At 48.8% G+C, this 27,784-nt stretch overlaps 13 protein-coding genes across 13 annotated transcripts; 7 read left to right on the top strand and 6 right to left on the bottom strand.

Moving 5' to 3' along the window:
- Positions 1 to 201: 201 nt before the first annotated feature.
- On the top strand, positions 202 to 2,136 carry N7489_008186 (FAD/NAD(P)-binding protein; the record flags this gene model as incomplete). Its single annotated transcript, XM_056713936.1, has 1 exon — positions 202 to 2,136. The coding sequence occupies one exon, from the start codon at positions 202 to 204 to the stop codon at positions 2,134 to 2,136; it is 1,935 nt and encodes a 644-aa protein (XP_056567651.1).
- A 1,829-nt stretch (positions 2,137 to 3,965) lies between these two features.
- Positions 3,966 to 5,512, top strand: erg13A (putative hydroxymethylglutaryl-CoA synthase; the record flags this gene model as incomplete). Its single annotated transcript, XM_056713935.1, has 4 exons — positions 3,966 to 4,025; positions 4,093 to 4,195; positions 4,261 to 5,315; positions 5,369 to 5,512. The coding sequence occupies 4 exons, from the start codon at positions 3,966 to 3,968 to the stop codon at positions 5,510 to 5,512; spliced, it is 1,362 nt and encodes a 453-aa protein (XP_056567650.1).
- A 272-nt stretch (positions 5,513 to 5,784) lies between these two features.
- On the bottom strand, positions 5,785 to 6,009 carry N7489_008184 (uncharacterized protein; the record flags this gene model as incomplete). Its single annotated transcript, XM_056713934.1, has 1 exon — positions 5,785 to 6,009. One exon carries the CDS (start codon positions 6,007 to 6,009, stop codon positions 5,785 to 5,787), a length of 225 nt encoding a protein of 74 aa, XP_056567649.1.
- Positions 6,010 to 6,681: 672 nt separating this feature from the next.
- Positions 6,682 to 7,136, top strand: N7489_008183 (hydrophobin family protein; the record flags this gene model as incomplete). Its single annotated transcript, XM_056713933.1, has 3 exons — positions 6,682 to 6,913; positions 6,973 to 7,037; positions 7,098 to 7,136. 3 exons carry the CDS (start codon positions 6,682 to 6,684, stop codon positions 7,134 to 7,136), a joined length of 336 nt encoding a protein of 111 aa, XP_056567648.1.
- A 341-nt stretch (positions 7,137 to 7,477) lies between these two features.
- Positions 7,478 to 8,461, bottom strand: N7489_008182 (uncharacterized protein; the record flags this gene model as incomplete). The annotated part of the gene is made up of 1 exon (XM_056713932.1): positions 7,478 to 8,461. One exon carries the CDS (start codon positions 8,459 to 8,461, stop codon positions 7,478 to 7,480), a length of 984 nt encoding a protein of 327 aa, XP_056567647.1.
- Positions 8,462 to 9,026: 565 nt separating this feature from the next.
- Positions 9,027 to 9,990, bottom strand: N7489_008181 (uncharacterized protein; the record flags this gene model as incomplete). Its single annotated transcript, XM_056713931.1, has 3 exons — positions 9,027 to 9,269; positions 9,328 to 9,599; positions 9,660 to 9,990. The coding sequence occupies 3 exons, from the start codon at positions 9,988 to 9,990 to the stop codon at positions 9,027 to 9,029; spliced, it is 846 nt and encodes a 281-aa protein (XP_056567646.1).
- Positions 9,991 to 11,131: 1,141 nt separating this feature from the next.
- N7489_008180 (uncharacterized protein) lies at positions 11,132 to 11,971 on the top strand (the record flags this gene model as incomplete). The annotated part of the gene is made up of 1 exon (XM_056713930.1): positions 11,132 to 11,971. The coding sequence occupies one exon, from the start codon at positions 11,132 to 11,134 to the stop codon at positions 11,969 to 11,971; it is 840 nt and encodes a 279-aa protein (XP_056567645.1).
- A 663-nt stretch (positions 11,972 to 12,634) lies between these two features.
- Positions 12,635 to 14,428, top strand: N7489_008179 (Zn(II)2Cys6 transcription factor; the record flags this gene model as incomplete). Its single annotated transcript, XM_056713929.1, has 2 exons — positions 12,635 to 12,682; positions 12,737 to 14,428. The coding sequence occupies 2 exons, from the start codon at positions 12,635 to 12,637 to the stop codon at positions 14,426 to 14,428; spliced, it is 1,740 nt and encodes a 579-aa protein (XP_056567644.1).
- A 644-nt stretch (positions 14,429 to 15,072) lies between these two features.
- N7489_008178 (sulfatase family protein) lies at positions 15,073 to 16,617 on the top strand (the record flags this gene model as incomplete). Its single annotated transcript, XM_056713928.1, has 1 exon — positions 15,073 to 16,617. One exon carries the CDS (start codon positions 15,073 to 15,075, stop codon positions 16,615 to 16,617), a length of 1,545 nt encoding a protein of 514 aa, XP_056567643.1.
- A 777-nt stretch (positions 16,618 to 17,394) lies between these two features.
- On the top strand, positions 17,395 to 19,113 carry N7489_008177 (uncharacterized protein; the record flags this gene model as incomplete). The annotated part of the gene is made up of 4 exons (XM_056713927.1): positions 17,395 to 17,861; positions 17,921 to 18,483; positions 18,530 to 18,730; positions 18,785 to 19,113. 4 exons carry the CDS (start codon positions 17,395 to 17,397, stop codon positions 19,111 to 19,113), a joined length of 1,560 nt encoding a protein of 519 aa, XP_056567642.1.
- Positions 19,114 to 19,976: 863 nt separating this feature from the next.
- Positions 19,977 to 21,751, bottom strand: N7489_008176 (putative oxalate decarboxylase; the record flags this gene model as incomplete). Its single annotated transcript, XM_056713926.1, has 8 exons — positions 19,977 to 20,107; positions 20,158 to 20,662; positions 20,721 to 20,841; positions 20,896 to 20,963; positions 21,011 to 21,182; positions 21,238 to 21,253; positions 21,307 to 21,396; positions 21,469 to 21,751. 8 exons carry the CDS (start codon positions 21,749 to 21,751, stop codon positions 19,977 to 19,979), a joined length of 1,386 nt encoding a protein of 461 aa, XP_056567641.1.
- A 1,794-nt stretch (positions 21,752 to 23,545) lies between these two features.
- Positions 23,546 to 25,496, bottom strand: N7489_008175 (allantoate permease family MFS transporter; the record flags this gene model as incomplete). Its single annotated transcript, XM_056713925.1, has 9 exons — positions 23,546 to 23,758; positions 23,813 to 24,050; positions 24,105 to 24,170; positions 24,223 to 24,323; positions 24,384 to 24,647; positions 24,711 to 24,969; positions 25,029 to 25,088; positions 25,142 to 25,300; positions 25,357 to 25,496. The coding sequence occupies 9 exons, from the start codon at positions 25,494 to 25,496 to the stop codon at positions 23,546 to 23,548; spliced, it is 1,500 nt and encodes a 499-aa protein (XP_056567640.1).
- A 444-nt stretch (positions 25,497 to 25,940) lies between these two features.
- Positions 25,941 to 27,373, bottom strand: N7489_008174 (M20 family metallopeptidase; the record flags this gene model as incomplete). The annotated part of the gene is made up of 4 exons (XM_056713924.1): positions 25,941 to 26,167; positions 26,225 to 26,364; positions 26,423 to 27,231; positions 27,281 to 27,373. The coding sequence occupies 4 exons, from the start codon at positions 27,371 to 27,373 to the stop codon at positions 25,941 to 25,943; spliced, it is 1,269 nt and encodes a 422-aa protein (XP_056567639.1).
- Positions 27,374 to 27,784: the final 411 nt, after the last annotated feature.

Raw genomic sequence — 27,784 nt, 5'->3', positions numbered from 1 at the left:
GAACAACTTCAATGATACTGACAGAATATAAAAGGGGCTTTGGATTCCTCCATATTATCTCCAACAACTTCCAACGGCCTCTTCCGAAAACACTCGAGTATACGAAGAGTATAAGCACCACGATTGGAGACATTACTTCCGGTGTCTGTCTTCAGAATATCCCCTTCGCCATATTTATTTTCCCCATAAAAACAAAACTCAATGCCTTCTGCCCTTCAACCTACCGAGGTGCGCACCCATGTTGCCATTGTCGGTGCTGGACCTCGAGGAACTAGCGCTCTGGAGCGTCTTTGTGCCTCAGCGCCAGACTTTCTTGCCCCAGGAGCACGACTGACGGTCCATGTCGTTGATCCATCACCCCCAGGGGCGGGTCGTGTCTGGCGTACGGAGCAGTCGGATCAACTTCTAATGAACACCGTCACCTCCCAGGTGACCCTGTTCACTGATGATAGCATTGTCTGCTCAGGTCCAATCCGTCCAGGGCCAAGTCTCTACACCTGGGCTGCCGACAGGATCCCTGGCCTTGGGCCTGATGACTATGGAACACGTGCCCAGTACGGCCAGTATCTCGAATGGATCTTCCAAGAGACTGTGCGACAGGCACCACCTCAAGTGCAAATTGAAGTTCACCCTGCTTTTGCTGTCCGCCTGGACGACACATCCTATGGCCAGCAAACGCTCAAGCTGTCGAATGGCCGCACGCTTTCTAGCCTCGCAGCGGTCATCCTTGCGCAGGGTCACGTCCCGCTGCTTCTGGACATTGAGCAGCGGAAACTCAATGCCTACGCAGAGCTAAATGGTCTTCACCACATCACGCCCTCGAACCCAGCAGATGTTGATCTTTCTGTTATTGCTCCCGGGGAGAACGTTTTCCTGCGTGGACTTGGTCTCAACTTCTTCGACTACATGGCCTTGTTAACAACATCGCGGGGTGGTACCTTCTCAGAAACTCCTAACGGCTTGAAGTATCACCCATCCGGAAAGGAGCCTCGGATGATTGCCGGATCTCGTCGTGGAATCCCATACCACTCCCGTGGTGATAATGGCAAAGGAGCATGCGGCCGCCACATGCCTCTCGTCTTCACTGAAGAAGTCATCAACGCTTTCCGCAAGCATTCCGATGCTGGACAAGCTCCTGGCTTCCTCCGGGATATCTGGCCTCTTGTGTCAAAAGAAGTGGAGACCGTCTATTACTTGGCCTTACTGAAGCGCGACGGGTCAGACCAGACCGACTTCCAGAAGAGGTTCCTGGAAACAGAGCCAAAGAGCCCCGAGGAAGAGCAAGTCCTCCGTGACTTCGGTATCTCGGAAGAGAAGTGGTGGTCCTGGGAACGTCTCCAGCGCCCACAGGGCGACCGGGAATTCAACACTACCACTGAGTGGCGTGAGTGGCTGATCGACTACCTTCGCGAAGATGCCAAGGAGGCCGCCCTTGGGAACCTGAACGGTCCACTAAAGGCAGCTCTGGATGTTATGCGCGATCTGCGAAACGAACTCCGACTCATCGTGGATCACAATGGCTTGACCGGCACTTCTCACCGGAAGGACCTCGATCGCTGGTACACACCTCTCAACGCCTATGTGTCAATCGGGCCTCCTCGCCAACGCATTGAGCAAATGATCGCGCTGATGGAAGCCGGGGTTCTGGAAGTCCTCGGTCCCCGTCCACAAGTCAAGGCCCAGGACGAGGCCTGGCTGGTCCACTCGCCCGAGATGCCAGGAGAGCCAATCCGAGTTACTACATTGATTGAAGCCCGCTTGCCAGAGCCAACGCTCCGCAACACGGGGGATGAGCTTCTTTCTCATTTGTTCAAAACCGGCCAATGCCGCGCTCACACAATCGACGGATACGAGACTGGTGGTCTTGATGTGACTCAAAGCCCGTACCATCTCATTGATACCCATGGTCGTGTGCACCCAAAGCGGTTTGCTATCGGTGTCCCAACTGAGGGAGTTCACTGGGTGACCGCTGCTGGTGCCAGGCCTGGTGTCAACTCGGTCACGCTTTGTGACACTGATGCTGTTGCTCGCGCTGCTCTTGGCGCAGCAGCCATCGAGGCGAAAATCACCCAGGCTCAGATTGATGTGAAGACCTTTCCCCATGTTGAGGTTGCTAAGCTCCGTGTCCATGCTTGAAGCAAGTGTGGTAATTTTGTGTGAAGGAAATAGACAGCGATATATTGGTGAACGTGACGAGGAGAGTGGGAGTATCAGACACATCCTGCACGGATGGAAAGTGAGGATGTGAATCACCACAAATTTGGAATTTGATATCTCTATGTGTTTTCTGTTTGCAGCTCAAAATCAATGTTTTGATTGTTAAGACATGTCGTGGTTTCCAAAGCACTATACGGCTTATTGGAAAATATATATTGGCGTCTTCAATCCGTGCAAGCAATGAAGTATAAATTTGCAGTTACCCACGACGAGTATATAAACGTGTAAGTCTATAGGTAGAATAACTGATATACATGCTATGTTCTACCAAGATATGCAGCAATATGTTGGGGCTCTGCACAACACAGAGCTTAAGACTACCTTCGATTGATGTTCGGACACGTTCAGCCCATCAATCTTGAGACAGATATTATGTTGGAGCAACAAATATTGGATTTATTGAACTGACCGGTCTACGTGTCTAAAGACCCCAGGATTTCTGTTATGCATTCTAGGCTGAAATGGCCGTAAAAAGCGTCTGTTGTTTGGTGCCTGATAGACCGGGCATCAATAGTGACAGGTGCTCTCTTTCCTCTTCTCTCTTTCGTTTTCTCTCTCTCCTCAGTCCATAGCAACCGAGCCTTCACAATAGGTCTTTCACAGCAGCGACACTTACATGTAAGGACCCATTATACAGGAAACAACCTTCCGGGACAGCTTTTCTAGGCCTAGAAATGTCCTGAGTCGTCGTCACTGCCTAAATATCTGACCTCACCCAAACGCCACTGCAGCGAGGAAATTGAGTCCGCATCTGGAAGGAACCATGCTCGGTCCAATTGGCTCACTCAAACTCAGCATTGTGGGGGCTCACCTGCCGCCCGTGGACCGCCATATCAAGTACGACATCGTGAATTACGCCCACGGCCGCCGTGCTATTTGAAAAGATCTGGAATGCCTGAAAACTGCATCCTTACCATCCTTCTTGGAGCCTGCATTTTGGCCATTGCTTAATATAAGAACGCTGAACCGGGTGCCGCGCAAAAGACTGGGGTGTCGCGCTAAGGTACGGCATTCGGGGTGACGAGCTCGCCAGCACTGGCGTCGCTGATGAGCAGAATCCCCTGCTTGAGAGAGAACTCGACGGTGTTGGCGATGCCAAGGCTCTATTGATTGGGATCCAGACATCGGAGCTGAAATTTTCTAGCAGGTCGACTGGGAGGCTCATGTAGCCGAGTTCCCGAGTAACGCTCAGTTCGACAGACTTACCGGCTAAGCCGAGGCTGCCGCGGTTGATTGCGAAGCGTTCAAGAAGGCGCTGGCGGCGGCATAGATGACTTTCCTTTTTGACCTACGACCCCGGAGAGTGATGAGAGCATACCAACTAGGTCGATCGCTATGTTCTCTTCAATGACAGCGTTGTCGACGTATATTCCAACTCTCTGCAAACTTGAAACTTACAGCAAACGGTATGGCGACCTACTATCTCCGAGTATCGGATCATGTCAAAGGGAAATGCTCTGATGTACCGGGTAGCAGCCGTCACAGTTATGCGTTGGCCTAAATTTGTTTCATTTGGCCCCATCGCCACGGTGGATGACCTGATACGGTCATTCTCATCTCAACGCTGTATTTTGCAGCTCGACTAGTTCAATCAAATGAAGCAACACAGTGAATCTTTGGGATTTATAAGGTATGCCCCTTCTTCTATCTTGTTTTTTGACTCGCTCTACCATTCCAGATTTTCTTCCTTATATCCTTCCATACCATAAGTCGGCAATCTCAATAGGCTGCCTCTAGTTGTGACATTCATGTCCTCACACGCCCAAAATGTGGGCATCAAGGCCCTGGAGATTTATTTCCCTAGTCGCGTACGTATAATGCAGTGCCTACTCTGAGACTGAATATTGCCCAACTGACATAATCCCTCTTATACAGTACGTGCCACAAAGCGAGCTCGAGACCTATCTGGGAGCCAGTGCTGGGAAATTCACAGTTGGCCTGGGTCAGCAGAAGATGAGCTTCTGTGATGACCGCGAAGGTATGGAAACAAACTTCAATTCATGTCCCATGCTTTATGCTAACATAATCTGGCTACATTCATAGATCTCTATTCCATGGCGCTAACAGTGGCATCGTCCCTGCTGGAAAAGTACCATATTGACCCGATGTCCATTGGTCGCTTGGAAGTGGGAACGGAAACTTTGCTGGACAAATCCAAGTCCTGCAAGTCGGTCCTCATGCAATTGTTCGGGGACAACTCTGACATTGATGGTGTCGACACTTACAACGCCTGCTATGGGGGAACCAATGCATTGTTGAATGCAATTAACTGGGTCGAATCATCAACGTGGGACGGCCGCGACGCCATTGTCGTGACCGGAGATATTGCTTTGTACGACAAGCCCGCCGCTCGCCCGACAGGCGGAGCCGGCTGTGTGGCCATGTTGATTGGTGCCGATGCGCCCCTGGTGCTGGAGCCCTTCCGTGGAACGTATATGAAGCACGTCTACGACTTCTACAAGGCGGACTTTAGCTCAGAGTACCCCATTGTCGATGGATATTACTCCAACACATGCTATATGGAGGCATTGGACAACTGCTACGAGCGGTATCGTACTAAGTGTCTGGCCAATGTAGCCGGTTTGTCGAACGGAGCAGCGGATTCCCAGGGTAGCTTTTTGGATACCTTTGACTATTTTGCCTTTCATGCGCCCTACTGCAAGCTTGTCTCTAAGGCCTATGGCCGTCTATTGTTCAACGACCTCCGGAAGGAGCCCCACCACTTTGAAGAGATTCCAGCAGCTGTCCGTGACGTCGAGCAGACAGCGTCTTTGACGGACAAAGAAGTTGAGAAGATATGCATCGGCTTGACTAAGGAAAGGTTCCTCGAGCGCGTCCAACCATCCCTCACAATGCCCACAAATTGCGGGAACATGTACACCGCTAGTGTCTACTCTGGGCTAGTAAGCTTGTTGAGCAATGTTCCTAGCGAGGAACTGCAGAACAAGCGAATTGGCATGTTCAGCTACGGCGGTGGTCTGGCCAGCACTCTATTTAGCTTCCGTGTCAAGGGCGATACTTCGGGGATGGTGCAGCAGGTTCGGTTGAAGGAGCGCTTGGAAGCTCGCACGCCGGTCTCGCCGGAGTTTTATAACGAGGTAGGTTCCTTGAGAAGCATATCGTCTAGGCAGTCAATTTCTAACAATGATAGATGTGCAACCTCCGGGAGAAAGCCTACCAGCAGAAGAGCTATAGCCCGGTTGGAAGCGTTGATAGCCTGGCTCCTAGTACTTACTACCTTGTCCACGTCGACGAGATGTTTCGACGCAGTTATGAAAGGAAGGCGGTTGTCTGAGCAATAAACCACAACTCCAAAGAACCCGAATTTCGCATTTGATGAAAATTTGGCATCTGGTGAGGGTACGCTATATTCGCTAGCAGCTAAAATACTTAACGCGGCAATTCTTTCTTCTGTCTTGCCCCTTAACTACCTAGGTATCCATCTGTTTGTCTTACTAAATAGAGTCGCGATGAAACCTCCTTTGACGTAGCTTGACAAGAGAACCATTATCCATTCCCTTGACACCTGCATGCTAGTTCAAGGTCATGCAATCAACGATGCGAGACTTATCGCGAACATATCGATCCGGCTCTACCGCCGTACGCGCTCGAGTGGGAGGGGAATGACAAATCGCAAACCAACTGAAGAAATTCCAGGCTGCGGAGGCCGCTGATAAGGCTACTGAGTGCGGAGGACAGATCTGCATTTTGTTCCTCAATTGAGTTCTGTGCCTGGTTGATACATCGATCAGAGGGAATGGGCTCTGCCTGTTCCTTGCAGCGGATCGACATCTTGGCGATTTTGATTCGATGCCACAGGGCTGATCATCCCAGAGACCAGGTCCACTGATAAGGAACTCCCCGATGCGGAGACAGAGGAAATCCCCGGGGGATTGCCCCGCTGGATATTGGACTTGGCATTAATTTGGAACCAGTGAGTGCAAGCCTTTCAATGATATTGATCATGCATCAAGAGTGATCGACACCTCGCTTGGAACTGATCTGAATTCTCGATATGCACATCGCAAACTCTGTCGGATTCAACCGAAGGAACTAGTCCACTCTTCTAGTAACAATAACTGCCGTTCCACCGCCCCTGTACCTCGGTTCGGCGTCGAAGCCTCTTATTTGGCCTCTTATTTGGGGTCAAATACTATCTAGACTCTTGCAGATCTTTTCGCCACCAAGATAGGAAGTATTCGGACAGTTCTTTTTACGACTCACAAATTGACATTTGCACAATCTGAACCCGATGATAAGGATACTCCAGTTTTCAACATAGGGGTGTTACAGAAAGCGATTGATGCCTTGAATATCCTGCTGCGAGAACTATATAAGGATCTGGATATTCCAGGAATTCTCGACACCATCCATCCACCATCGCAATCCTTTCACTAGAACAATAACAACCACTTCTCTCTTTTCCGAACGACCAAAAAAAAAAAAAAAAATAAAACCAACAAAATGAGACTCTCTATCCTTTCCGTCCTCTCGGTCATCAGCGCCGGTGTCGTATCCGCCCTGCCCCAGGAATCCAACCTCTCCATGAAGCGCTCGCAGCCCGATACCTCTGAGTGTGTCGGCCCCCTCCTCTGCTGTGGAACTCTCACCACCCCTCTCGACCCCCTTGTCGACCCCCTGTTGCTGGCTCTTGGCATTGATGCTGCCAACATCGTTGGCTCCATTGGCCTTCTCTGTAAGTTTGGGTTCTCTTGTTGTTTTACCGAACGAGAAATATACTAACATTCATCGCAGGCCACGGGTACGAAGAAACTAGCTGTCCTACCAAGCCCCAGTGCTGCACTGAAGCCAACCTCCTGGTAAGTGATAATCTTCAACCCAGAATCCTCCGCGGAGATTTATGACTAACGGATCTGTAGGGTGGCACTCTTGCCCTCGGATGCGCGGATCTTAAGTAGGTCCGGTCTGTTGAAACTGTTGACAGGTATATACGGGTTGTCGTTGAAGCAGGCTTGATACATCTGCTTAACCACTGTGTATGTACATACTTTTTCGGGGGATGACGTTCTCCTCGAGTTATTTCTATATAATATAAATCAATTTCTATTCTTGAATTTATACCTGTCACCTCCGTAGAGGTTTAGTGTCGGCCAACCTTGGTATCCACTTGTCCACTTATGCACTTAGTCAATTTCGTTACATTCACTGTGGAGTATGACAACATCGGATCATAGGTCATTATTATAACAAGTTAATCCGCCTATTTGCTATAACACGATCAACATACATACATATATTGTTAAGTAGTAATCTCGATCTTCTTAAGCATAGCGCATAGATCATCCAAACTGGGCCGCTCTTCGGGCTTATCGCGCGTACAAGCTTCCACAACAGCAGCAAGAGGAGGAGGGACAAACCATTCCACAGCCAGCGTTATTGGTACGTTTCCATATATCATGCCTTTTATAAGATAGCCGAGGTCATAGATGTCCGATTTCTCAGTCCAACCGGCGTCCAACACCGGCTCGCGAGAAACCTCAGGAGCCAGACGATTTCCCCAACGACCCTCGAGATCGCAGATAAGCACACGGGATAGATCAGAGGAAAAGACAATATTATCGATGCGAAGGTCACGATGAACAATCCTAAGGGAATGAAGCGTCTTCATTCCGGAGATCATCTGCAAAAGCCAGTCTTTGTATACGGCAACGGGATAAATGTACCCTAGGACGTATCGCGACTTGAACTTTTCGAAAACCAGCTTCCCCTCTGGCGACTTCCCTAGTAATTGAATGATGTGGGATGATTTTGGGACTCCCGGACAAGATCCACCTTGGCATTTGAGCAGATTACTGATTTCACTCTTATATTTGCTTTTCTTGACAAAGTGTCTGCTGGAATCGACTTCAACAATTGGGAGCGCGGCAAGAATTGTATCAAGTTGTTCGGAGTCATCATCTAGCTCTGGAAGCGGTGGCACATTCACGAGGGGGCGTACTTCATCGCCGATGATTTTATGATCACCGTTGTTGACTGAGTCGGGTAGGTTTTGTTGTAGGCGGAGGATATCACCAGATATAGTGCCGGGAATATCAGCTAGTCGGATGCATTGTTGCTCGTACCAGTACGTGTAGCAGAACACACTGTCGATCAATCCCAAACTGAGGTCGATTAAACGTCGGCCTCCAGTAGAACCCAAGTTAGACCGCTCTTTTTTTTCCTCGTAATCAGCCCTTAGTCGCTGAATTTCCTGCGTGAATGGATCGTTGGGTAATTGGTTCATCCTTGCTGATATAGGGGCTTCGAGGTAATCTCGAAGGCTCAAGTCCTTGCTAGGCAGAAATTCGCGGCAGTGACAAAAAGCAACGAGGAAATCCGAAGGTTGGCGACATCCAGCTCAAGGCTTATGTACTAAGAGAAAACACTAAAAGTATCGAGGAGAGTGGGGTGGGGCTTTGAGGTTTGCACCTATTAATACCTAATAAAAGATGCGTAACACATGATACATCGTACCAACCTATCAAGTTGTGTATTTCTTCGGTCATGCATATTCTAGCACAGTTGTTACTGCAGATTTGACGGGGGGCACGATCCCAAACAAATAAAGGGACTTTTAGCGCCGGGCTTCCACCGGCCTTCATCCGAAGTGATGTCACTTGACAGATGTTATCAATTTTTTGTTCGGCACCTACGAGCTAATAGGACGTGAAGTGGGAGACTTCCTCTAATTACCACAGCTCGGGTAAGAGGACGACGAAAATTGTGAATCTCGAAACAGGCCTTTATTTGAAGAAGGGAAATAGGGCTAAAACCAGTTAAATTGCGTTCACTTCATCTTCCATTGCATTCTAACTTATGAAAGGCTTGATCGAAGTTACTGCCAACTCGCAGAGGTCTGTTTCGGAGATCGACGGCTGGTCGGTGGCAGGACCAAGGACTTCAAAATGCGCAGCTGAAGACTTTAGAGCATCCTTGAATTGAGCAATTGACGGCCTCCACGCATTCTCAGCATCCTCCAAAACTGAAGCCTTTCTCCTTTGAATGGTAGTAGGAGGACATTCTAAGTAAAAGGTACAATTAAAAGTTTGAACCTATTAAATAAGATTAGTGTCATCCTTTTATATTGTGAAGCCTTACGGATATAAATACCTTTCTTTCAAATTCTGCTAGCTGTTCTGTGTCATTCGGAAAGCCGGAGATGATTGCCCATCCACCTACGGCCTTGATCTCATTTTCGAGTAGTTCGACAATCAGACTAGCCGGCACTTCGAATCTTTTCTCTAAGCATTTCTCAATGATTCCGTGATGGCGATATTCGGGATCTCGCGCCTTTTCGTTAAGCATCTTGTTCACAGAAATATGGGAAAGAGAAAGCTCTTCTGAAACATAGCTAGCGACCTTTTCGCAAGTAACTAGGTCCCCTAGTGGTCGTTAGCGAGAAAAGCCTAACGTTTAGTATATCATAGGTATCCATCACATACCAGTGATGAAAACGATACGCAGCCGCCTTTTCCGCTTAGCAAGGTGCTCTTCCCTTTCCTTAGATAAGAATCTCACCCACTGGCAAGCTTCTTCGGAATGAATCTCGGCCGAAAGCCCTTGGAACTCGTTAAGGCCTTTTTCACCGAATGTTCTCTGTTCATATTCATGTGCCTGGACTAGACATTCAAACTTGTCCATCTCCCGGACCCATTGTGCTTCGGGTGTTTCGCCTTTTTCATATTCCAACCACAGCGCGCTGATTTCTTTGGCTTTTTCGGGATTGTAAGTTCGGAGCAAATTTTCTAGATATTGGAATCCGTTGTATTCCATTTCTTATTTTCGTCCTTGTATTTGTGAGCTTCGCTAAGCCATACCGGTATGAGAAGTCGCACCTTTTGGAACCTTTGCGAATGTCGGAATATCCCCTATAACTGACTCTGCCAAATCATGGATCAAAGCCATTTGGATACATTTCGACCTATCTAAATCCAAATTTTCCTGAAACGGTCAGCTGCTGAACTTGAGACGCGGGAATACAATTACCGGAGCGAGCATGGCCAAGATGGCTACTCGAAAGCTATGCGCCGCGACACTCAGGGTTCTCAACTGTTCTAAGCCATCCTGTTCGTGGTAAATGCTTGAGCGGCTCTATTGCATGTAGAAACGGCAGAAGTGTGGCTTCCATGGTTAAAGAAGAAAAAGTATCTTTTGTAAGGTTACTAGAAAGAGTAAGGGGAAGGTACCTACCTAGGTAGGTAGTTATATTGTGAGATTGGGTGAGACTGCCCCCACCCTTTCGACCCCTCTTCTCCGCTCGAGTCACTAGCGGCCTTCACCGGGCCCGCAGAGAACCCACCCAAATGGTTTTCAAGTCTCCAAAACAAGAGCTTTCACACTCTTCGCATGTGCCCTTTTTTCACCAACTCGCCGTTAGGATAGCAATTACGTATCGAAGGGACCCAAAGAAATCGTGCTACAAGTCCGACGTCGTTGTCGAGTAATATTCCTTCGCAAGATCGTGGTCGATTCCCACGCGCTAAAAGTTGCACTTTTCGAAATACCCCTGTCGACAGCGCAGCAGGCTAAAAGTCACGCTTTTCGATCCGGACCGACCTTGTTCCGAAACCAGAATTTACGGTATTATAGTATACCAGTACATGCATAACTGAACATTGAAGTGAGGCATATTTAAATATGTACGTATTTACGTATTAGGTATTAGGTATTCGGTAGCTGTGCATGTGTCGCAATGCTCGTATTTGGACCAATCAGGATGGTGGCGTAGGAGTTGGGCGTGCCGAGACACTTTTTTGGCAACAAGAGAGGCATCAGCTTATCCATCTACCTTTCCCCTTCCGTCGCTTCGAAAAGAAAAAGACCTTCGCCCGCCTTTATCTCACGACAGCGAGGTGAGTTTTCACCTGCCCATGGTATATCTTCAGAACTGACACCGTGAAGTGCTTCCCGAGTCATGTCGACTCCGCCAATAGCCAACCAGCAACTGAAGGTACTGGAAAAGAACGACGTCTACGAAGATTCAGACGAAGGCTTCCATTTCGCAGCCACTCTAGTTGTGTATCAGCTGAATGGGCATTTGTACCACGCGAAGCTGAAATCTCGCCACTCTACAAATATCAATCCAGAGGACCTTGAGAATATCACGCGAATTCCCTTCTCTGCATACAATCCAGAATTTTCGTCTGAGTTTACGCCGGTGCCTAAGACGCTGCCCGATGGCTTATATGTTAAGAAACCTTTTTTGATCACCTGGGATCGAATCAGCCAAGGGCCTCGACCAAATATGATTGCTGAGGACGTCCTCAAAGAAGCGAGAATCTACGAACTCCTACTACAGAGCCCGCACCCTAACATTGCTACCTATCTCGGCTGTCAAGTTGATGACGGCACAATCACGGGTCTTTGCCTTAAGAAATACTCTCACACGCTAATGAAAGAGGTCAACCCCCGTGCCCTTACGAAAACAGCACTAAGAAGCACTCTGAAACCGGGGAAGGACTATAGCTCTATTCTCGCCGATATCGAGAATGGCATCCGTCATCTTCATACACTTGGATTGGCTCATAACGATATAAATCCAAGTAACATAATGCTCGATGATGATAGAGCAATCATCATCGATTTTGGTTCCTGCCGGAACTCCAGGGAGAGTCTAGAAGATGTTGGCCGTACGTACGGGTGGTATGACGGAAAGGTCCAGCAGACTCTTCCCGAGAACGACTTGGCTGCCTTGGAGGAGATTCGCATTTGGATCGGTGCTAGCTCAGAGCCTTTCCAATTTGAACCGCGGTAAATTCTATCCACATAGTGGACTTCACTACCAGGGCCCTTGTATTTCTTCATGTAGCCAGCTCCTAAAGCACTTGCCACACACTAGATAGCTGAGAACGGTCCAGAACCCCGAGACTGTATAGCTTTCGAGTAGCTATCTTAGCTATGCTCGCTCTAGTATTTATACCCCTCTGTCCCCCTTTTAGTAGGTGACTTAGTTAGAAGGACTTGAACCTAGATAGAGCAAAATGTATTAAAATGCCTTTGGTTCATAATTTAGCGGAGGAGGTTACAGGGGATATTCCGACGTTCGTAGGAGTTCTATCGTAGAAGGTCTAAAAAGGTAAGTCTTCGCATCTGTGGAGATAAGATAAGGCGGTAAGTAGTCACGTGCTTGATGGATCCACCGGATGTTCTCCACAGTGACCCATGGATGGGGGTGCTGATTATTCGCACCAGTAGGTAAACTCGCGACGCTCTTTGTCAACATAAGCAGCGTGAACTTCCAAGGTTCTGGATCATAACCAAACACATTCCAAAGTTATTCCATGAACCATTCATGTTAGCATAACCATATCATGATCGACGGGGTTGCACTGACGACTGGTTGATAAGAATATATCGTGCTACCTTGCATGTACCACATCCGCATAATTCCCCTCATTTATTTCAAGACAGTATCATCATGGGCCGGTCCCAGACCACCCCTTGCCTCCAATGCCGATATTGCAAGGTATGCGCTTTCAGAGGTAGTATCCCCTAAGGTCCTTTGACTGAGAGTGGCTAGGTCCGCTGCGATCGCCAACAAGATACATGCGGTAACTGCAAGAGATTGGAATTCTCCTGCTCATACCGGCGGAGCGTCTCTTGTAAGGAGACCAAGAAGCAGAAAAACGAATCCGTGCCACCGGAACGGCAGCGCGCAAGTCGGGCGTGTTCCGAATGCCGTCGCCAGAAGGCGCGCTGCTCAGGCGATCTCCCCAGCTGTAAGACTTGTCGCCACCGCCAACGCGCGTGTCGCTATACAGATTCAGATTTACCAGTCGATTCGTCTCAGCTTCTAAAGTCAGCCAGTGCCCTATTTCCCATCCGTCGTCAGGAGCTTCTGCGCGCGATTGATCAATTCTTCCGCCATCTGTACCCCATTCCGTCCTTTGCATTCCTTCATGAGCCTTCAGTTCGACAGCACTGCCTGGATGGTAGTCTAGACCAAAGCCTTGCTTTGTCCCTGGCAGCCGTCACCAACGTATATCTTTCCACGGATCAACGCCTACTGCAGGAGTGCGCATCATGGATGCTCAGAGCCGAGGCAGAAAATATTCAACATCTGCACCAGCCATCCATCCGTCGTGTCCAGACTCTTCTGCTCACAGTTCATTATTATATCCGCATCGGCGAGTTTGCACGCGCCTACATGCTAGTAGGACTAGCTGCACGAGCTGCTACGGCTCTGCGACTCAACTACGAGCGCCCAGAGCTTACCTTTGTTGCCCAGGAGACGCGCCGGCGCGTGATATGGGCGTTGACAAGCATCGATGGTTATTTCTCCGTTGGCCTTCCGGAGCATGAGACTATCTCTTACGCCATTATCTATCAGAGATGGCCTTGCCATGAAGAGGAATTCTCCGATGGAAACCCCCAGAGATCGACTGGATCCATCCAAAACTTGACAAAAGCCAACCCAGCCAAGACCCCCAACTTGCTGTCAGCATGTCACCAAATCAGCAAGATACAGCGAGATGTCATGCGGTTAACCCGACAGCTTGCAATATCCGAGGAGCCATTGGCGGCACTTCCTGGCCTCGTTCAGGAAATTCAGTGTGATCTGTGGCGCCTGCACGACGACGTTGAACTGACGTCTCAGTTCTCCATTTCAACCATGACCCAACAACTGGAGATGAAGCACTCTCAGTGGTTTGCACGCTATCTGCTCGCTGCGCTTTCGTGGCATCAGGTACATTGTGATCTCTACCGGATCTTCTTGCCCGGGTATCCTGAGGCAATTCCGTCCAGGATCATGGAGACAACAGACGCCAACTTCTGTGAGCATGCGGTTCGAATGTGTCATATTCATGTCATGCAGGTTACTGAGATCCTTGCCGGGGTGTTATCGCTCTCGGATACACCCGTGCTGCCACACTATGTTGCTGTCTGTGCCTACCAAAGCGCGCGGCTAATTTTGTTTCTGCCATATTTACACAGTTCACGACCTGAGATCACTACAGAAAGCGCCATCCGCAGTGCTAACTTGGCATTGAGCGTCCTGCATACGTTCTTCTCGTCCACCCCCTTTGCGGAGAGGATTATCACCGATTTAGAACACCTTGTGCAAGCGTCGGTCATGGCGCCTGCGACGGCCAGAGAACTAGGGTACCTATCGAGCGCTCAGTCCGATAGTGGCCGGCAGCGGCATAGCCAACTGGCGGTGCATAGTTTGGTCCGTCAAGCGAAGTTCGAGGATGACGACTACGAGAATTGAAATGATATCCGCGCCTTGTATACTACAATAACGGTGTTACCATACACATACCTCGGTTAGCTCTGTAGCGAGAGATATTTTCATACCCAGTCGAGGCTACTACTAGTAACTATCATCCACTTTGACGGCGGGCATCGTCGGCAGTCGGTGTAAAACTGTGTCCATTAGTATGCAAGTTCGCAGCTCGTAGCTGCTCTACCTCGCTAGCTTAACATCGTGATGCCCGGAGCTTCCATAATCTGCAATATATGCGCTAGTTGTTCAATCGGAGACTTTTGTGTTTTTCTTTTTTAGCTCCTTTCTTCGCATGCTCGCTAATGTTTGTGCCACGCCAATACGAGGTGCTCCTTGCCGACTGCCGCCGAGTTCCGGTGGAGTGTGCAGATCATACAAACACCGTGCATATCAAATGAGCGTGCCTCGCATGTTCTGCCCCTTCTCATAGCGACTTCCTGCGGGGAGAGTGAAGGGATCCATCAATAATCCCCCGCTCCAGTCGGTTGTGTATTAACCGCAATGGGGGGAAGGAAGGTTAAATCAAGCAGGCCCGCCGCCCACCCCTTTAGACATTCACCACTCGAACATATATTTCTTTCCCAAGGCATTGCTCTGAGATACGCTTTTTTCACTGCTCTTTATGCAACATGGCTGCCGGAAACCGCCCCAACATCATCTTCATCATGGCCGATGACCATGCGTCGAAGTCCATTTCCTGCTACGGTGCAGGCATCAATCACACCCCCAATCTTGACAGACTGGCGACCGAAGGAATGCGCTTCAACCATTGTTATGTCACCAACAGCATCTGCACTCCGTCGCGCGCCGCTATCCTAACAGGGACACACAACCACGTCAACGGGGTCATGACTCTCGATTCTAAGATAAATAAACACATGCCCAACGTCGCGAAACACCTCCGCTCAGGCGGCTACCAAACTGCGATGGTGGGAAAATGGCACCTAGGCGAAGGAAAGGATCACGAACCGACCGGTTTCGATTACTGGAGTGTCGTTCCGGGACAGGGTGAATACCATGATCCTCAGTTTATCGGCCCAGAAGGCATAAGCAGAGAATCGGGGTATGCGACAGATATCATCACCGACAAAAGTCTGAACTGGATCCGAAACCGCGACGTCGACCGACCCTTCTTCTTGATGTGCCACCACAAAGCCCCACATCGCAGCTGGGAGTACGATCCCAAGCACCATGATCTCTATACTGAGCCGGTCCGCCTGCCGGACACGTTCACGGACGACTACAAGAACCGAGCCAAAGCGGCGAAGGTGGCCAAGATGCGTGTAGCGGAGGATCTCACATATATGGATCTGGGACTGGCTCAGCCAGACGGTGGGAGCGACGTGGTCGGGCCTAAGATGATCGATGCGTGGTGGTGGCACGATCGGAAGGTCCCTGCTCCGGAGGATGTGACAAAGTTACGCCTAATCGACAAGCAAGACGGGACGGTATTCACTTTCAAGACCCCCGAACAGCTAGCGGAATTTAAATTCCAACGATACATGCAACGGTATCTTCGTACGATACAGAGCATCGACGACAATGTTGGGCGTACCCTTGACTTCCTCGACGCTGAAGGCCTTGCTGAAAATACGATCGTGATTTACACTTCTGACCAAGGCTTCTTCCTCGGTGAACATGGCTGGTTTGACAAGCGCTTCATGTACGAAGAGAGCTTCCAGATGCCGTTCCTGATTCGATATCCCCGTGAGATTGCCGCTGGAACCGTTTGCGACGACATCATCTGCAACGTCGACTTTGCACCTACCTTCCTTGATTTTGCACAGCTGCATATCCCCACCTACATGCAAGGCGTCACGTTCCGTGAGCTGTTGCGACACAAGACGCCTTCCGACTGGCAGCAAGTTGCCTACCATCGCTACTGGATGCACCGAGATGTCATCCACGAAGCTTACGCACATTATGGTGTGCGTGACCAGCGGTACAAATTGATCTACTGGTATAACGAGGACTTTGGGCTTGAAGGTACGCGGCCTGGTGGTGAGAAAAAGGAATGGGAACTTTTTGATTGTGAGAAGGATCCGCTGGAGCTGTTCAACTGCTGGCACGAGCCTGAATACCGCGAGGTCGTAGAGAAAATGACGAAGCTGCTGGAGGATAAGATGCAGGAAATTGGGGATGAGCCTGTGCACACCTATGTATCTACCAAGTAGGAGATAAGCAGCCCATTTCAAACCACTACCCCATTGCGCCAGCGGTACCACACTGTTGGTTGACCATGACAAGTTACAATATTCCTGCAACGTTCCAGGGAGTAATTGGTGCTGATGGGGTACCTATCTTATTAGACTCAGTTGGTACCGAGCGTCTGGACTGGGAGTCGAGGTTTCAAATATTTAATCTGTAGGGATATGGGCTTAATTGCCGAGCTAACTATGGACAAGATATACCTGTGGAGGCGCATGATTAACTGTAGGTTGCTTTACCGGTATGTTAGGATGAAATATTCGACATGACTCAACAGCGGATACCTGTGCCATGGCATCACCTCGTGCAATCCAGCGACAGGAAGGTATCTACGGGAAAGGGCGTGTTATGGTGATATGAACCGATTGGTCATTGGGAAGGGAAGGTCCACGGGAAAGGCTATTTGGCAGATCGTACGTATATTAGTACCCCATGTTCGCCCCCGACATTCAGGATGGCCAGCCAAAATCCTCCATTTCCGACTGCCGGCCGACTGCCGCTCACCATCAGCAGGGAACGACAATATGTCGCCCACCCCCCCACCTGTCAGCCAAGCATAGTGTCCTTCCCCGGATATCCCCCGCAATGCGGAGATAACGGCACTGAATCTGGGGATCCTCCTTACTTGGTTGTCCTATATAACTGGCGTCATGGAGCAGGATGTTAGAGGAAGTATCTGTATTCCCCTATAACATTTATCTATCATCCCAAGAGTGCCTTTTGCCTCCTGTTTGAACCTCATCATGACTGATCTGAAGAAGCCACCCATCGAACCAGCCGGGAGTCTCGAGAAAGCGGAGCATGAACATATCGAGGTGGGTAGAAGAGCCGAAACTGATCTCACCGTGCGCGACGCTTTTCGCTACTATCGTCCTGCTGTGATGTGGTCTGCCCTTATCTCAATAGCTACTATCATGGAGTCATACGACATGCAGATTATCAACTCTTTTTACGCATTCCCCCAGTTTCAGAGGAAGTACGGCGTTCAGTTGGAGGAAGGCGGCTATACCATCACTGCCGAGTGGCAGCTAGCCTTGAGTCTCGTCGCACTTCTAGGCTTGATGACCGGTACTTTCATTAACGGGTCCGTATCGGAAAGGTTTGGAGCCCGGAAAGTGATCATGGTGTCGCTTGTTGCATTGACCGGCTTCGTTGCTATCACGTTCTTCGCTCCTTCGATTGAGGTGCTTCTTGTCGGTGAGCTCCTATGGTATGCTTCCTTGCCCATCCTTTCATATTTAGACTATTGACGTTCTTTTCTCTTTCTAGCTCACTGCCCTGGGGCTTCTTTGCTGCTGCCACTCCGTCGTACGCTGCTGAAATCTGCCCTCTTCCTCTAAGGGGATACCTCACAACATTTGTGAACCTCTGCTGGGTCATTGGAAGGCTTCTTGCAACTGGCATCCTGACCGCTACGATGGAAATCCCGTCCCAGTGGTCCTATCGAATACCCTTCGGATTACAATGGGCTTTCCCGATTCCTCTGCTTATTGTAACCTGGCTGGCACCAGAATCACCCTGGTGGCTTGTTCGTAAGGGCCGCCTAGAAGAAGCAGAGGCGTCTCTCAAGAGAACCGTTTCAGCACCAGATGGAGTCATCGATACCGGGGCAACTATTGCCATGATACAGCATACCATCCAGACAGAACTGGATATGCAAATTGGGAGCTCATACCGCGAATGCTTCAAGGGGACGAACTCCCGCCGCTCGGAGATTTCCATCATTAGCTGGGGATGCCAGCTTCTTCCGGGTTGGGCAATCCAAAATTATATTACCTACTTCTTCACACTCGCTGGTCTCTCCTCTGGTGACTCGTTCAAGCTTTCTCTTGGTATGTCCTTTCTAGTTGGCCAGGTCCAACCGACTAACAACTCTAGGCATGTTTGGACTTGCTTTTGTCGGTACCTGTCTATCTTGGGTGCTCCAAACGCATTACGGACGTCGTACCATTTATCTCAGTGGTCTCGTGGCAATGCTGCCGCTGATGCTTGTTGTTGGTTTCTTGGGCGTGGCACCCTCATCCTCCGGTATCCAATGGACGCAGTGCGCTTTATTACTGATCTGGTTCTTCTTTTACGGTAAGCCCCATTGACGTCCACAACATCGACTTTAAACCAACTTATGTACCTTAGGGTCGACCATCGGCCCCATTCCATACGCGATTGCCGCCGAAGTTGGAGCAAGCAACCTGCGCGTGAAGACGATCGCCCTCGGCCGAGGCACACATTATATTCTCTCAGTGGTGAACTCTGTGGTGGCTCCGTACATGCTGAATCCAAAAGAGGGTAACTTGAAGGGAAAAGCAGCATTTCCTGCTGGGGCCTTTACTGTACTCCTCTTGATCTGGGCGTTCTACAGGCTACCGGAAACAAAGGGCATGACGACTGAGACGCTGGATCATCTGTTTCATCAGAAGACCCCAGCTCGCAGATTCAAGGAGAACGCGAAGCGTTTCCAGTAGAGTTTCACCTACTCAGCCACAACCCCTGCATTAGAGAGCATTTTGCCTAGCCTAGGTTGTACAATGTTGCAAAAAAAACCGCGGACTTTGGATATATTGCCTTGAGATCGAATGCCGAAGCTGACGTCGTCACTACCGAGTCGAATGCAAGTCAGGTAACACCGAATTTGCCCTAGAATACATATGTAACTAAAACAACGTTCTTGTCCTTGCATCTAAGAACGGGTTAGCCGAAGAGGGTCTAATCTTTGTGACCCGTTGCAAAGATATCTACATTGGAATGACAAGCTGGGTGTACAAGTTCCCCCCAAGTGATCCAAGAGTTTCAGGCCTGAATCTGACATACCATGGCAGGTACTACATTAAACGGTATCATGATTTTCGACTAGAGGAAGAGGGAACGAAAGGGGTGATTCCCATGTCGTTGTAGCGGGAGGAACAGTTTACATCCCTTGATCATTGAACGTGGGAGTTTTGTTATAGATTGTTGTTACTATTTCGGTTTGCTGGGTATCACTTTGTTAGTATCGAATACCTGTAGATAGTCTCTACTACGACATACCTACATACGTAGGTACACGTCTAGGTTCTTATTCCATCTATAAGTTACAAGTAATGATGCAACAAAAAGAGAAAATGATATGTGTACTGTTGGCTTGTTTTGGTATTACGGTGGACGGTGCTGCAGACTCAAGAGAACAGTGGGTTTTTCATTTGCGGTCTTTCTCAGGAGAATGGGCGACTTCCAAAGTTTTTGTGGCGGGCTTTCTAACAGTACTTCGTTAAATTACTTACTAAGACCATCATTGAGACCCCAGGACCTGTACTTTATAAACATAGGGATAGTCCTCTTGTGAGGCAATCTAGCTGCTAGTACCACCGACAACGTACTGCTTCTCGGTCTTGAGGTTGTTAAGCATATCATCGCTGAGGTTGAGTGTGTCCGAAACAATCTGTTTCGGCGTGGACGCGATCCATTGACCAAGAGCCATATCTAATGCCGTCAGCACCTGAAGCAGAAACCATTTGATAGGAAAGAAGTACCTGTGAATTCAGGCGCCTGGAGAACCTCCACAAAGACCAAGTCTTCATCACCGGTGTTCTCAATATAATGGCTATTGGACTTTGGGAAGTACCCCACGTCACCACCACGATAATCGAACGTCGTCGCAGAGTCAGGAGCAGTGAAAAGGGTCGCTCGCCCTTGACCCGAGATAAAGAAAGTCCATTCATCACTAGTTGGATGCCAGTGAATTTCACGCATGCCGCCCGGATGAACAGTAACAATAGCAGCGGAGAAGTTGCTGGCGATAGGGAAAGTGAGCGGGTCAACGATCTTGACTGAGCCCCCAGCGACTTCGTGGGCCGGCTGCTCGGAGAAATGATATGAATAGCTCTTGGCGCGAGGGACGAGACCGGCAGCTGTTGTCACATTCTGTTTCTCGATGTCCGCTGGGGCAGGAGTGCCCTTGAAAATATATAGTTCGTCGTCCGGGATCTTGTCAAAGGCTGATACCTCGACTCCGAAGTTCTTTGAGAGAACCTCTCTCTGTGTGGAGTTTAGCAAATTAGATTTTCATTTTCAATTCAGAACTTCGGTTTCATACCGGGGTGTGGAGGAAGACCTCTGTTGCAAGGAATGTGTTATCCTCACTAAAGTCCCCATCGTCAAAGACTAGAAGGAACTCGACTCCATCGTCGAGAGCTTGAATAGAATGAGGGAGCCCACTAAAATTCGAACTATCAGCATGAAACAATGCTTAGGCATATCACAACACTCACGGTGGGAAAAACCACACGTCGCCAGCAGTAACATCGTCAATAAATGTCTCCCCGTTCTCATTCACAGCCTGGGGCTTGTTAGTACTTGACTTGTCAGTCCAGAATAAGCAAGTACCTGGATTCGACACGATCCATTGAGCACCAAGGACCATTCGCTGGCCACATGCCAGTGAAGCTCGCGGTAGCTGGCAGGCGCCAGGCGCATATCGACACCTGCCATGAGCGTCGCGTCCGGCATCACGTTGGTATTCTCTTGGCGAGCCCAACCAGCTCCATCTATTCCGAGTCTTTGTAAAGAAAAATATGAGTATTGCAATACACTTGCTGGGAAGAACAAATTACCTGTTATGGCTCAGTCCTGGAATGTAGTCAGTAAATTGTATATTTATCCACAGTAACCGGTAGACTTACCCATCGGCCACTGCGCATTAATTGTCTGTCCATGGTCAGTCCCGGGAGGTGCAAGCTTGTCACTATTAATTCTATCATAGTAATAGTTTCCTGCAATAAAGGACAATGCAGTCAGCATCTAGTCTAATAGCGAGATAGTACATGGTAGTAAAGGGGTCGTACTTGGACCAGGATCATCAGAACCCGTGGAACCACGGATCGGCTGGGGATTATCGGCTTTCACAAAATCTAGGTAAGACCCGATTTCGGGGTCTTCCTTTTGTTCAGGACGAAGAGTATACTTAATGTCAGGTCGCGAGTCACTGCCACCACTGTTGTCAGGTGAATACCCAACTAGGGAGTCGGTCCCTCGAAGACCCGGGCTGGGGGTATCCCTGCGAGCAGGGGCACCATGCGCCAAGGGTAACACCACAGGAAGTAGAGTAACTATGAGTTGGAACTTCATGTTATTTTCTGGAAAGGCTTTGGGTGCAATTGAAAACAAAGGTGGTTGGAGTAGAATGAAAAATTGTTCCAGTGTCACGTACCAGGCGTCTTTTATATGTCTACAACTTGGGCTGGTAAACAAAGGTTGAACATGATCAATCACAGGCTTTCGCATTGCATCATTCCTTTGACATAGTCAGGTGGCGGTTTCTCCAAAACCTCGCATAATAGAGCTGAGGTTCCCCTCACGGCGATACCAAACAAGGCAAGGCACCGGGACTTCGGCTCTAAAGGAGATTATGTGAGACATTATTGTATGCGAGAAATATAGTCATAAGCGGGGGACGGGCCCGGTGGGTACGAATACGGCTATGGATTGGGGATAGGGCTGAATGTGAGACCACCCCTCACCTGCAGCAATCAGTACAAGGTCCCAGGCAACCCCACACTCCCCTCGGCGATTCACGAAAACTAATAGACGTTCCGGGATCGCCACTTGCTGCACACAGCGATTCCAACGAAAGCCGGAAACGGGATGTACAATAGAAGCAATAATTGCGGGTAGTTGCGGATGACATGAAGGTAGGTGCACTGGCTACTAGAAAGTCCTGCCGGCCCCGGTGCCCCATGCCTCCTTCGAGCCAATCAATCTGGGTCGTTATCAAAGCAAAACTACCCAGACCCGCTCGGTATGAGTAAGACACGTCGGAACAGCAAGTTTCTCCAACAATGCGTATAGGACCTAGGCTGCGTCGATTTACCAACAAGTGTGTGAACGCGTCATAAAATTGAAGTACGTTGCACAAACAAGCAGGAATCTCGATCAATATTGGGAAGGTGCTAAGCTTCACAGCCAAGGACGCCGAGAAACGCTAAAAGACGCAATATCCCCGTTATATCCCCGCTCGGTCTACTTAAACAAAAAAAATGCGCTATCTCCACTTAAGAAGCCTTTACTATTTCACTAGTGCCACTGATGGCCTGATACTTCCCGTCTGTCATCGGCCGACCACAGCCCAGTGTTTATGACTGATTATCCTTGTCTGATTCTAGTCGATACTATTTTAACTTGAAGTCTCTCGGGATCAAACTGTTCGGAATTCAGGTGCAGACTGAGGTGCAGGCTTCCAAATATAACCCTTCCCGCAGTTGTGTTCAAGGGGCACTGTGACCTCAACGTTTGCGGGTCATTATGCGGGAGGCACGAGGACCCGGACAGTTAACCCAAGCATAACATCCTCGCGTACTATGTAGATTGGACTGCTCCCAATGGGCTTAGTAGATTGTTGGCCCACACTAAGCGAATCGAGACACCGAGCTAGAGTGATCCTTACCCCTTCCCAAAAATAGTGCAAAACGACGCGTGGTCTTGACTTGGTCGAGGTCATCCTTAATCCTAGATAGGCAGAGTATCAGGTGTATATTGATTTCGTGATTGGATAGTTATTATTACCTACAATTCCGCCTCTATCGGAGAAGCAAGGACTCGCCCGATGCAATGTTCTTTTCCTAGAAAATCCCCACCTACAGGGCAGAAAATCTGCATTGACTTGGCCCGCATATTTAGGTAGCCACGAAACAAATCCATCTGACAGCAATCAAGGTATGGCGAGCGCACCGGTAAAATCACGATAAAATTGTCAGTCACTTTTGGAAGCTGGTACCTTGTCTACATCGTGGAAATTATGTGAATAAGCACGAGCATCAAAAGTGGATTTCTTGACCATAAACTGCGCGTATGGCCCAAATGACAATATCTCCCCATGGTCAGAGAAAATTGTTGATATCGACCTCGTCGGCTCCAGATCAATGCCTAGAACACATATCTGAATCCCTTGTTCTTTAGATCTGTAGTATCGAGCAGCTGTGTCTGAGGAGCGATGTCATGCTTCTCTTGATCCTCTGACACTGTCCCCGCCCCCTGCTGCTTGTCGCGTCTACTATTTGTCCACCGCAGATAGTATAGAAGGACGAATCCATCAACAACACAAACGACCAAGCAAATAATGATCGCCAGAAATCCACTCTGTTATATGGTTAATACTTTCTGTAGGTGGTTAGGGAAAAGCTTAAAGCACACCTGGTATTTTGGTGCTTCTTTCTCGAAAAATAGCTGCGGGCCGATGATATTTCCCGTACAATACATGATAAAGTAAATTGCACTGACGGTGGCTTTCTTTGTAAAACCTCCTACGTTAGAACTGATCATTGCCATTGAAATAGGCATTGCAACGGAGTAAATCCCCATGAGAAGCAGGCCGGCATAACGGGAAGCTACAGAGCTGGTGGCATAAACAAGGGCACTGCCAACGATACTGCTGAAGTGGTTAGCGTCTTTTGAGTTCTTCACTTTGAAGAGGGAAATCTTTTACCTTATCACGTTGCATCCGACCATAACGAGACACCGGGTATTAGGCACCTTTGATGAGATGACACCTCTAAGGACCTGTTTCAGCGCGACTCAAACATAAGCCCAAAACAAGGACTTACGATAGCAACACAAAGATGAAAACGACCGCACCACCTGGTATACCAAGCAACAGCGTGTGGAAAGTTGAAAAGCCGAACCCTTGTAGGACCAATCCGTTGAACTGCAACATATCAGCACACGAAGCCCTTGAGTTTATTTGGGCGGTTCGTAATTAACTGACCGCGGTGAAGCCACCGTTTGGAATATTGCCTGCTAATATCAAGATCGCAAGCAACCAAGTCTTAACATCCATGAAAGCTTCCATAATCTGTGACTTATCAATGGTCGAGTTTTTGAATCCAGTTTGATTTGCCTTCAGTCGTTCGATTGCAATAAGCCTTTCCTCTTCGGTGAGGAATCTGGCGGTAGTCGGCGAGTCGGGTAGTCGGAAAAGCATGACAACCCCCCACAGGAAGGTAATGATTCCAAAAATGATGAATAGCCACTGCAGGATAATGTGAGTGATGACAGCTAGGCATCAAGTCCTTGAAAATGTTCTTAAGCTCACCTGCCATGCTGTGAGGCTATTTTCAATCTGGAGAATTCCAACAGCGACCAAGTTGCCAAATATCAAAGATAAGGAATTTCCACAAAACCAAATACCATGACGAAGTGGCTGTTCAGATGTTCTGTACCAGAGTGAAGTGATCAAGGTAAATCCTGGGGAGAGACTTGCTTCTGTACACCCGAGAAAGAAACGTGCCACCATCAGCCCGGCGAAGTTTGTCGTAGCTGCATGACAGGCCAGAACGACAGCCCACAAAATGCTATATTTTGTTAGAGCCAATGGCCTGTCGAAGAAAAGGAAAAGGTGGGGACCACGAACAAGACAGTTGTAAGATATTTGCCGAGCGGGAACTTGACCATCAACAAGGATGCCGGGTACCTGGTAGTTTATAAGCCATAATGCAAGAACGTCACCTGGAAGGGAATATTCACGAGAAGAACAAGTATCCGAAATAGAATATGCTGGATGACCAACTATACTGGGAGCCGACGAGATGAAGGTCCTCTCGAATACCCATAAGGGAGGTGTAATTCAATGTCTGCTTATCCAGAAACGCCATCATGTAGGCGAACACCATAATTGGAAGGACCCTAGACAACATTAGCGGACCACCACGGGAAAGGTATTGCCTATTAGAAAGGCTTACATGAAATCAATTTTCCGAACCAGCTTTTTCTCTGCGTCCGCAGAAAATTCGAATGAAGATTCAAGGGCACCATTTTCAACGCTTTGGGCGTCCACCTTATCATCGTACCGATCTTCCTTCCTGGTTGAGTCTTTTGCCATTTTGGAAGCCACTGAGTAGCAATAAGAACTGCAAATGCAAGCAGAACTGAGTAGCATCCTGTGGGGCAACAGCCTGTCTATTTATGTGACGGGTATGCTTCCAACTTGGTATACTTTGCTCTTTTCCCCGCAATATCAAAAACCTACGTAGATAACGGTATCTTCTCTCATCTTCTCATTGGCTGTTTCGGCAAATTACTTAGACCTTGGCATTATGCGGGCTGGCAAGATACCAAGAACTGCAACCGGACCTTTAAACCAGAGCTGATTGGTCTTCTTATCCAGGCTATTTCCGCAGATAGGTATGCTTATCAGGTGTGCAATATTTTCATGCAGGCGTTCAATATATACAATCGGGATGGCTTGGACTACAAGTTCTCGAAACATAGCAAAATCTCCACATATCTGGAAATACAATCCCTGTCTCAACATGGAACTTGTGGCTCACGCATTTAATAAATTCTCCTCAAAGTTCCTCTTCACGTCCTCGGCAAATTTATCATCAACAAGGATTTGACAAGCAACTACGGCCATGCCCGCGGCGCAGGCAAGCGCCCTCCTGAAGCCCTCCTCCGATCCAGCGCCCTTAGTAAACTGGGGTGTGTGGTTGACTCCCTCAGTGGAAATAGTGAAGATACCATGGAATCCTGGCACTGCGTATGAAACGTTGCCTAGAAGTTCACTTAGCGAATGCATTTCAAACTGGAGACATTAAATCGGATACATACCCATATCAGTAGACGCTCCGGCTAATGTACTCTTTTGTCCCGAGTTATCAAGCAAAGTGTGATGGCCTAGCGCGCGCATTACAGAGACGTAGCTCTCACAGATAGGCAAGTTGGTTTTCAGATCGGCATAAGACACGCCCCTGTGGATACAAACCGGTTAATTACTTTTCAATACCGGCCCAGATCATGTAAGCATACCAGTCAAGCTCAACCTTGCAGCCAGTGGCAGTTGCAGCAGCCTCGAAGCATTTTACCACTTTCTCGGTCAGAGGCTTGAGTGTCTTCACGGTCGGCGACCGAATATAGTATTCTACAGTCGCAGACATCGGAATAATATTAGGTCGATCACCGCCATTTACAATGACTCCATGGATTTTCTGGGTCGGAAGAATCTGCTGCCGAAGCATTGAGATATTGACGTATGCTGAAACAACAGCATCCAGAGCATTGATACCCTCCCAAGGGGCTGCAGCGGCATGTGCCGGCTTACCAGTAAAAGTGACCTTGACTTTGTCATTGGCGAGGTATCCACCTTCGAGAATGGTTGCCATTCCCATCAGCTCGGGGTTCTCTGGCATCATCGGGACCGGATGCACCATGAGACAGGCGTCTACTCCCTTATAAGCTCCTTTATTAAGCAGACGTACCTTTCCACCACCAGACTCCTCAGCAGGAGTGCCCAGAAGACGGAGGGTAAATCCTTTTCCGGAGGATTGTAGTGATTGGGCTTTCATGGCCTCACAGGCCGAAATGAAGGCAGCAATTGAGCTGGTTGCAATGAGGTTGTGACCACACGCATGTCCAATCCCAGGAAGCGCGTCATATTCAGCATTGAAGGTGACCACCCGGCCTCCAGTTCCGTGCTTGTATTCAACCTCCAGAGCAGTTTCGAGCTCATAGGCTTTGCGGGTGACCGAGTATCCTTCAGATTTGAGACTTTCAAAAAGCTCGCAAATGTTGTTGTGAGCGTCAAACTCTGCATATGCCAGCTCAGGGTTTGACCAAATCTGACATAATGTTAGTGACGTCCCTCATTCGTCCCGATTTCATCCTTACTTTGTGATTGATGTCCTTCAATTGGGAGTCATAGCGGCGAAGTGCATCCCGCACACCATCGAGGAATCGGCTTTTGGATTCGGAAAATTGCATATTTTCTGTTATCAGTGAGTGGAAAGGAATTTGAAGTGTTGTGATGTTCGCTTTCTTAAATAATCCTTCCCCAACATTTTGCTATCGTTATGGTCGAGGGTAGGCGATTGTCACGATAAACAGCAGATTGACCAATCAAAGGGCTCCCATGCGATAGACTTTCGGCAGCACATGGGGGGGTAGCCGACCCAGCCAATCGGCATCGTCGACTCGCCTCCAGCGCAAATCTGCCGATATCCAAGTCTTCCCCGCCTCTTTCCCCTCATGTCTTGTTGTCTACTCTCTTAAAGCCTACTAGGAAAGTGTTGCCGTACTTCACATTGCTTTTGGGGACTGTGGGCGAGACAGTTACAACATTGAACCCCCTGGCCTTGGGCCAGTTGAACAACAATGCATAAACCAGGGAAGTCC

Source organism: Penicillium chrysogenum (genome assembly GCF_028827035.1).
Source record: "Penicillium chrysogenum strain IBT 35668 chromosome Unknown utg000004l_segment0_segment0, whole genome shotgun sequence".
Taxonomy (NCBI): Eukaryota; Fungi; Ascomycota; class Eurotiomycetes; order Eurotiales; family Aspergillaceae; genus Penicillium; species Penicillium chrysogenum.
The sequence above is the reverse complement of the archived record's forward strand: the minus strand, read 5'-3'. Positions and strand labels throughout refer to the sequence as shown.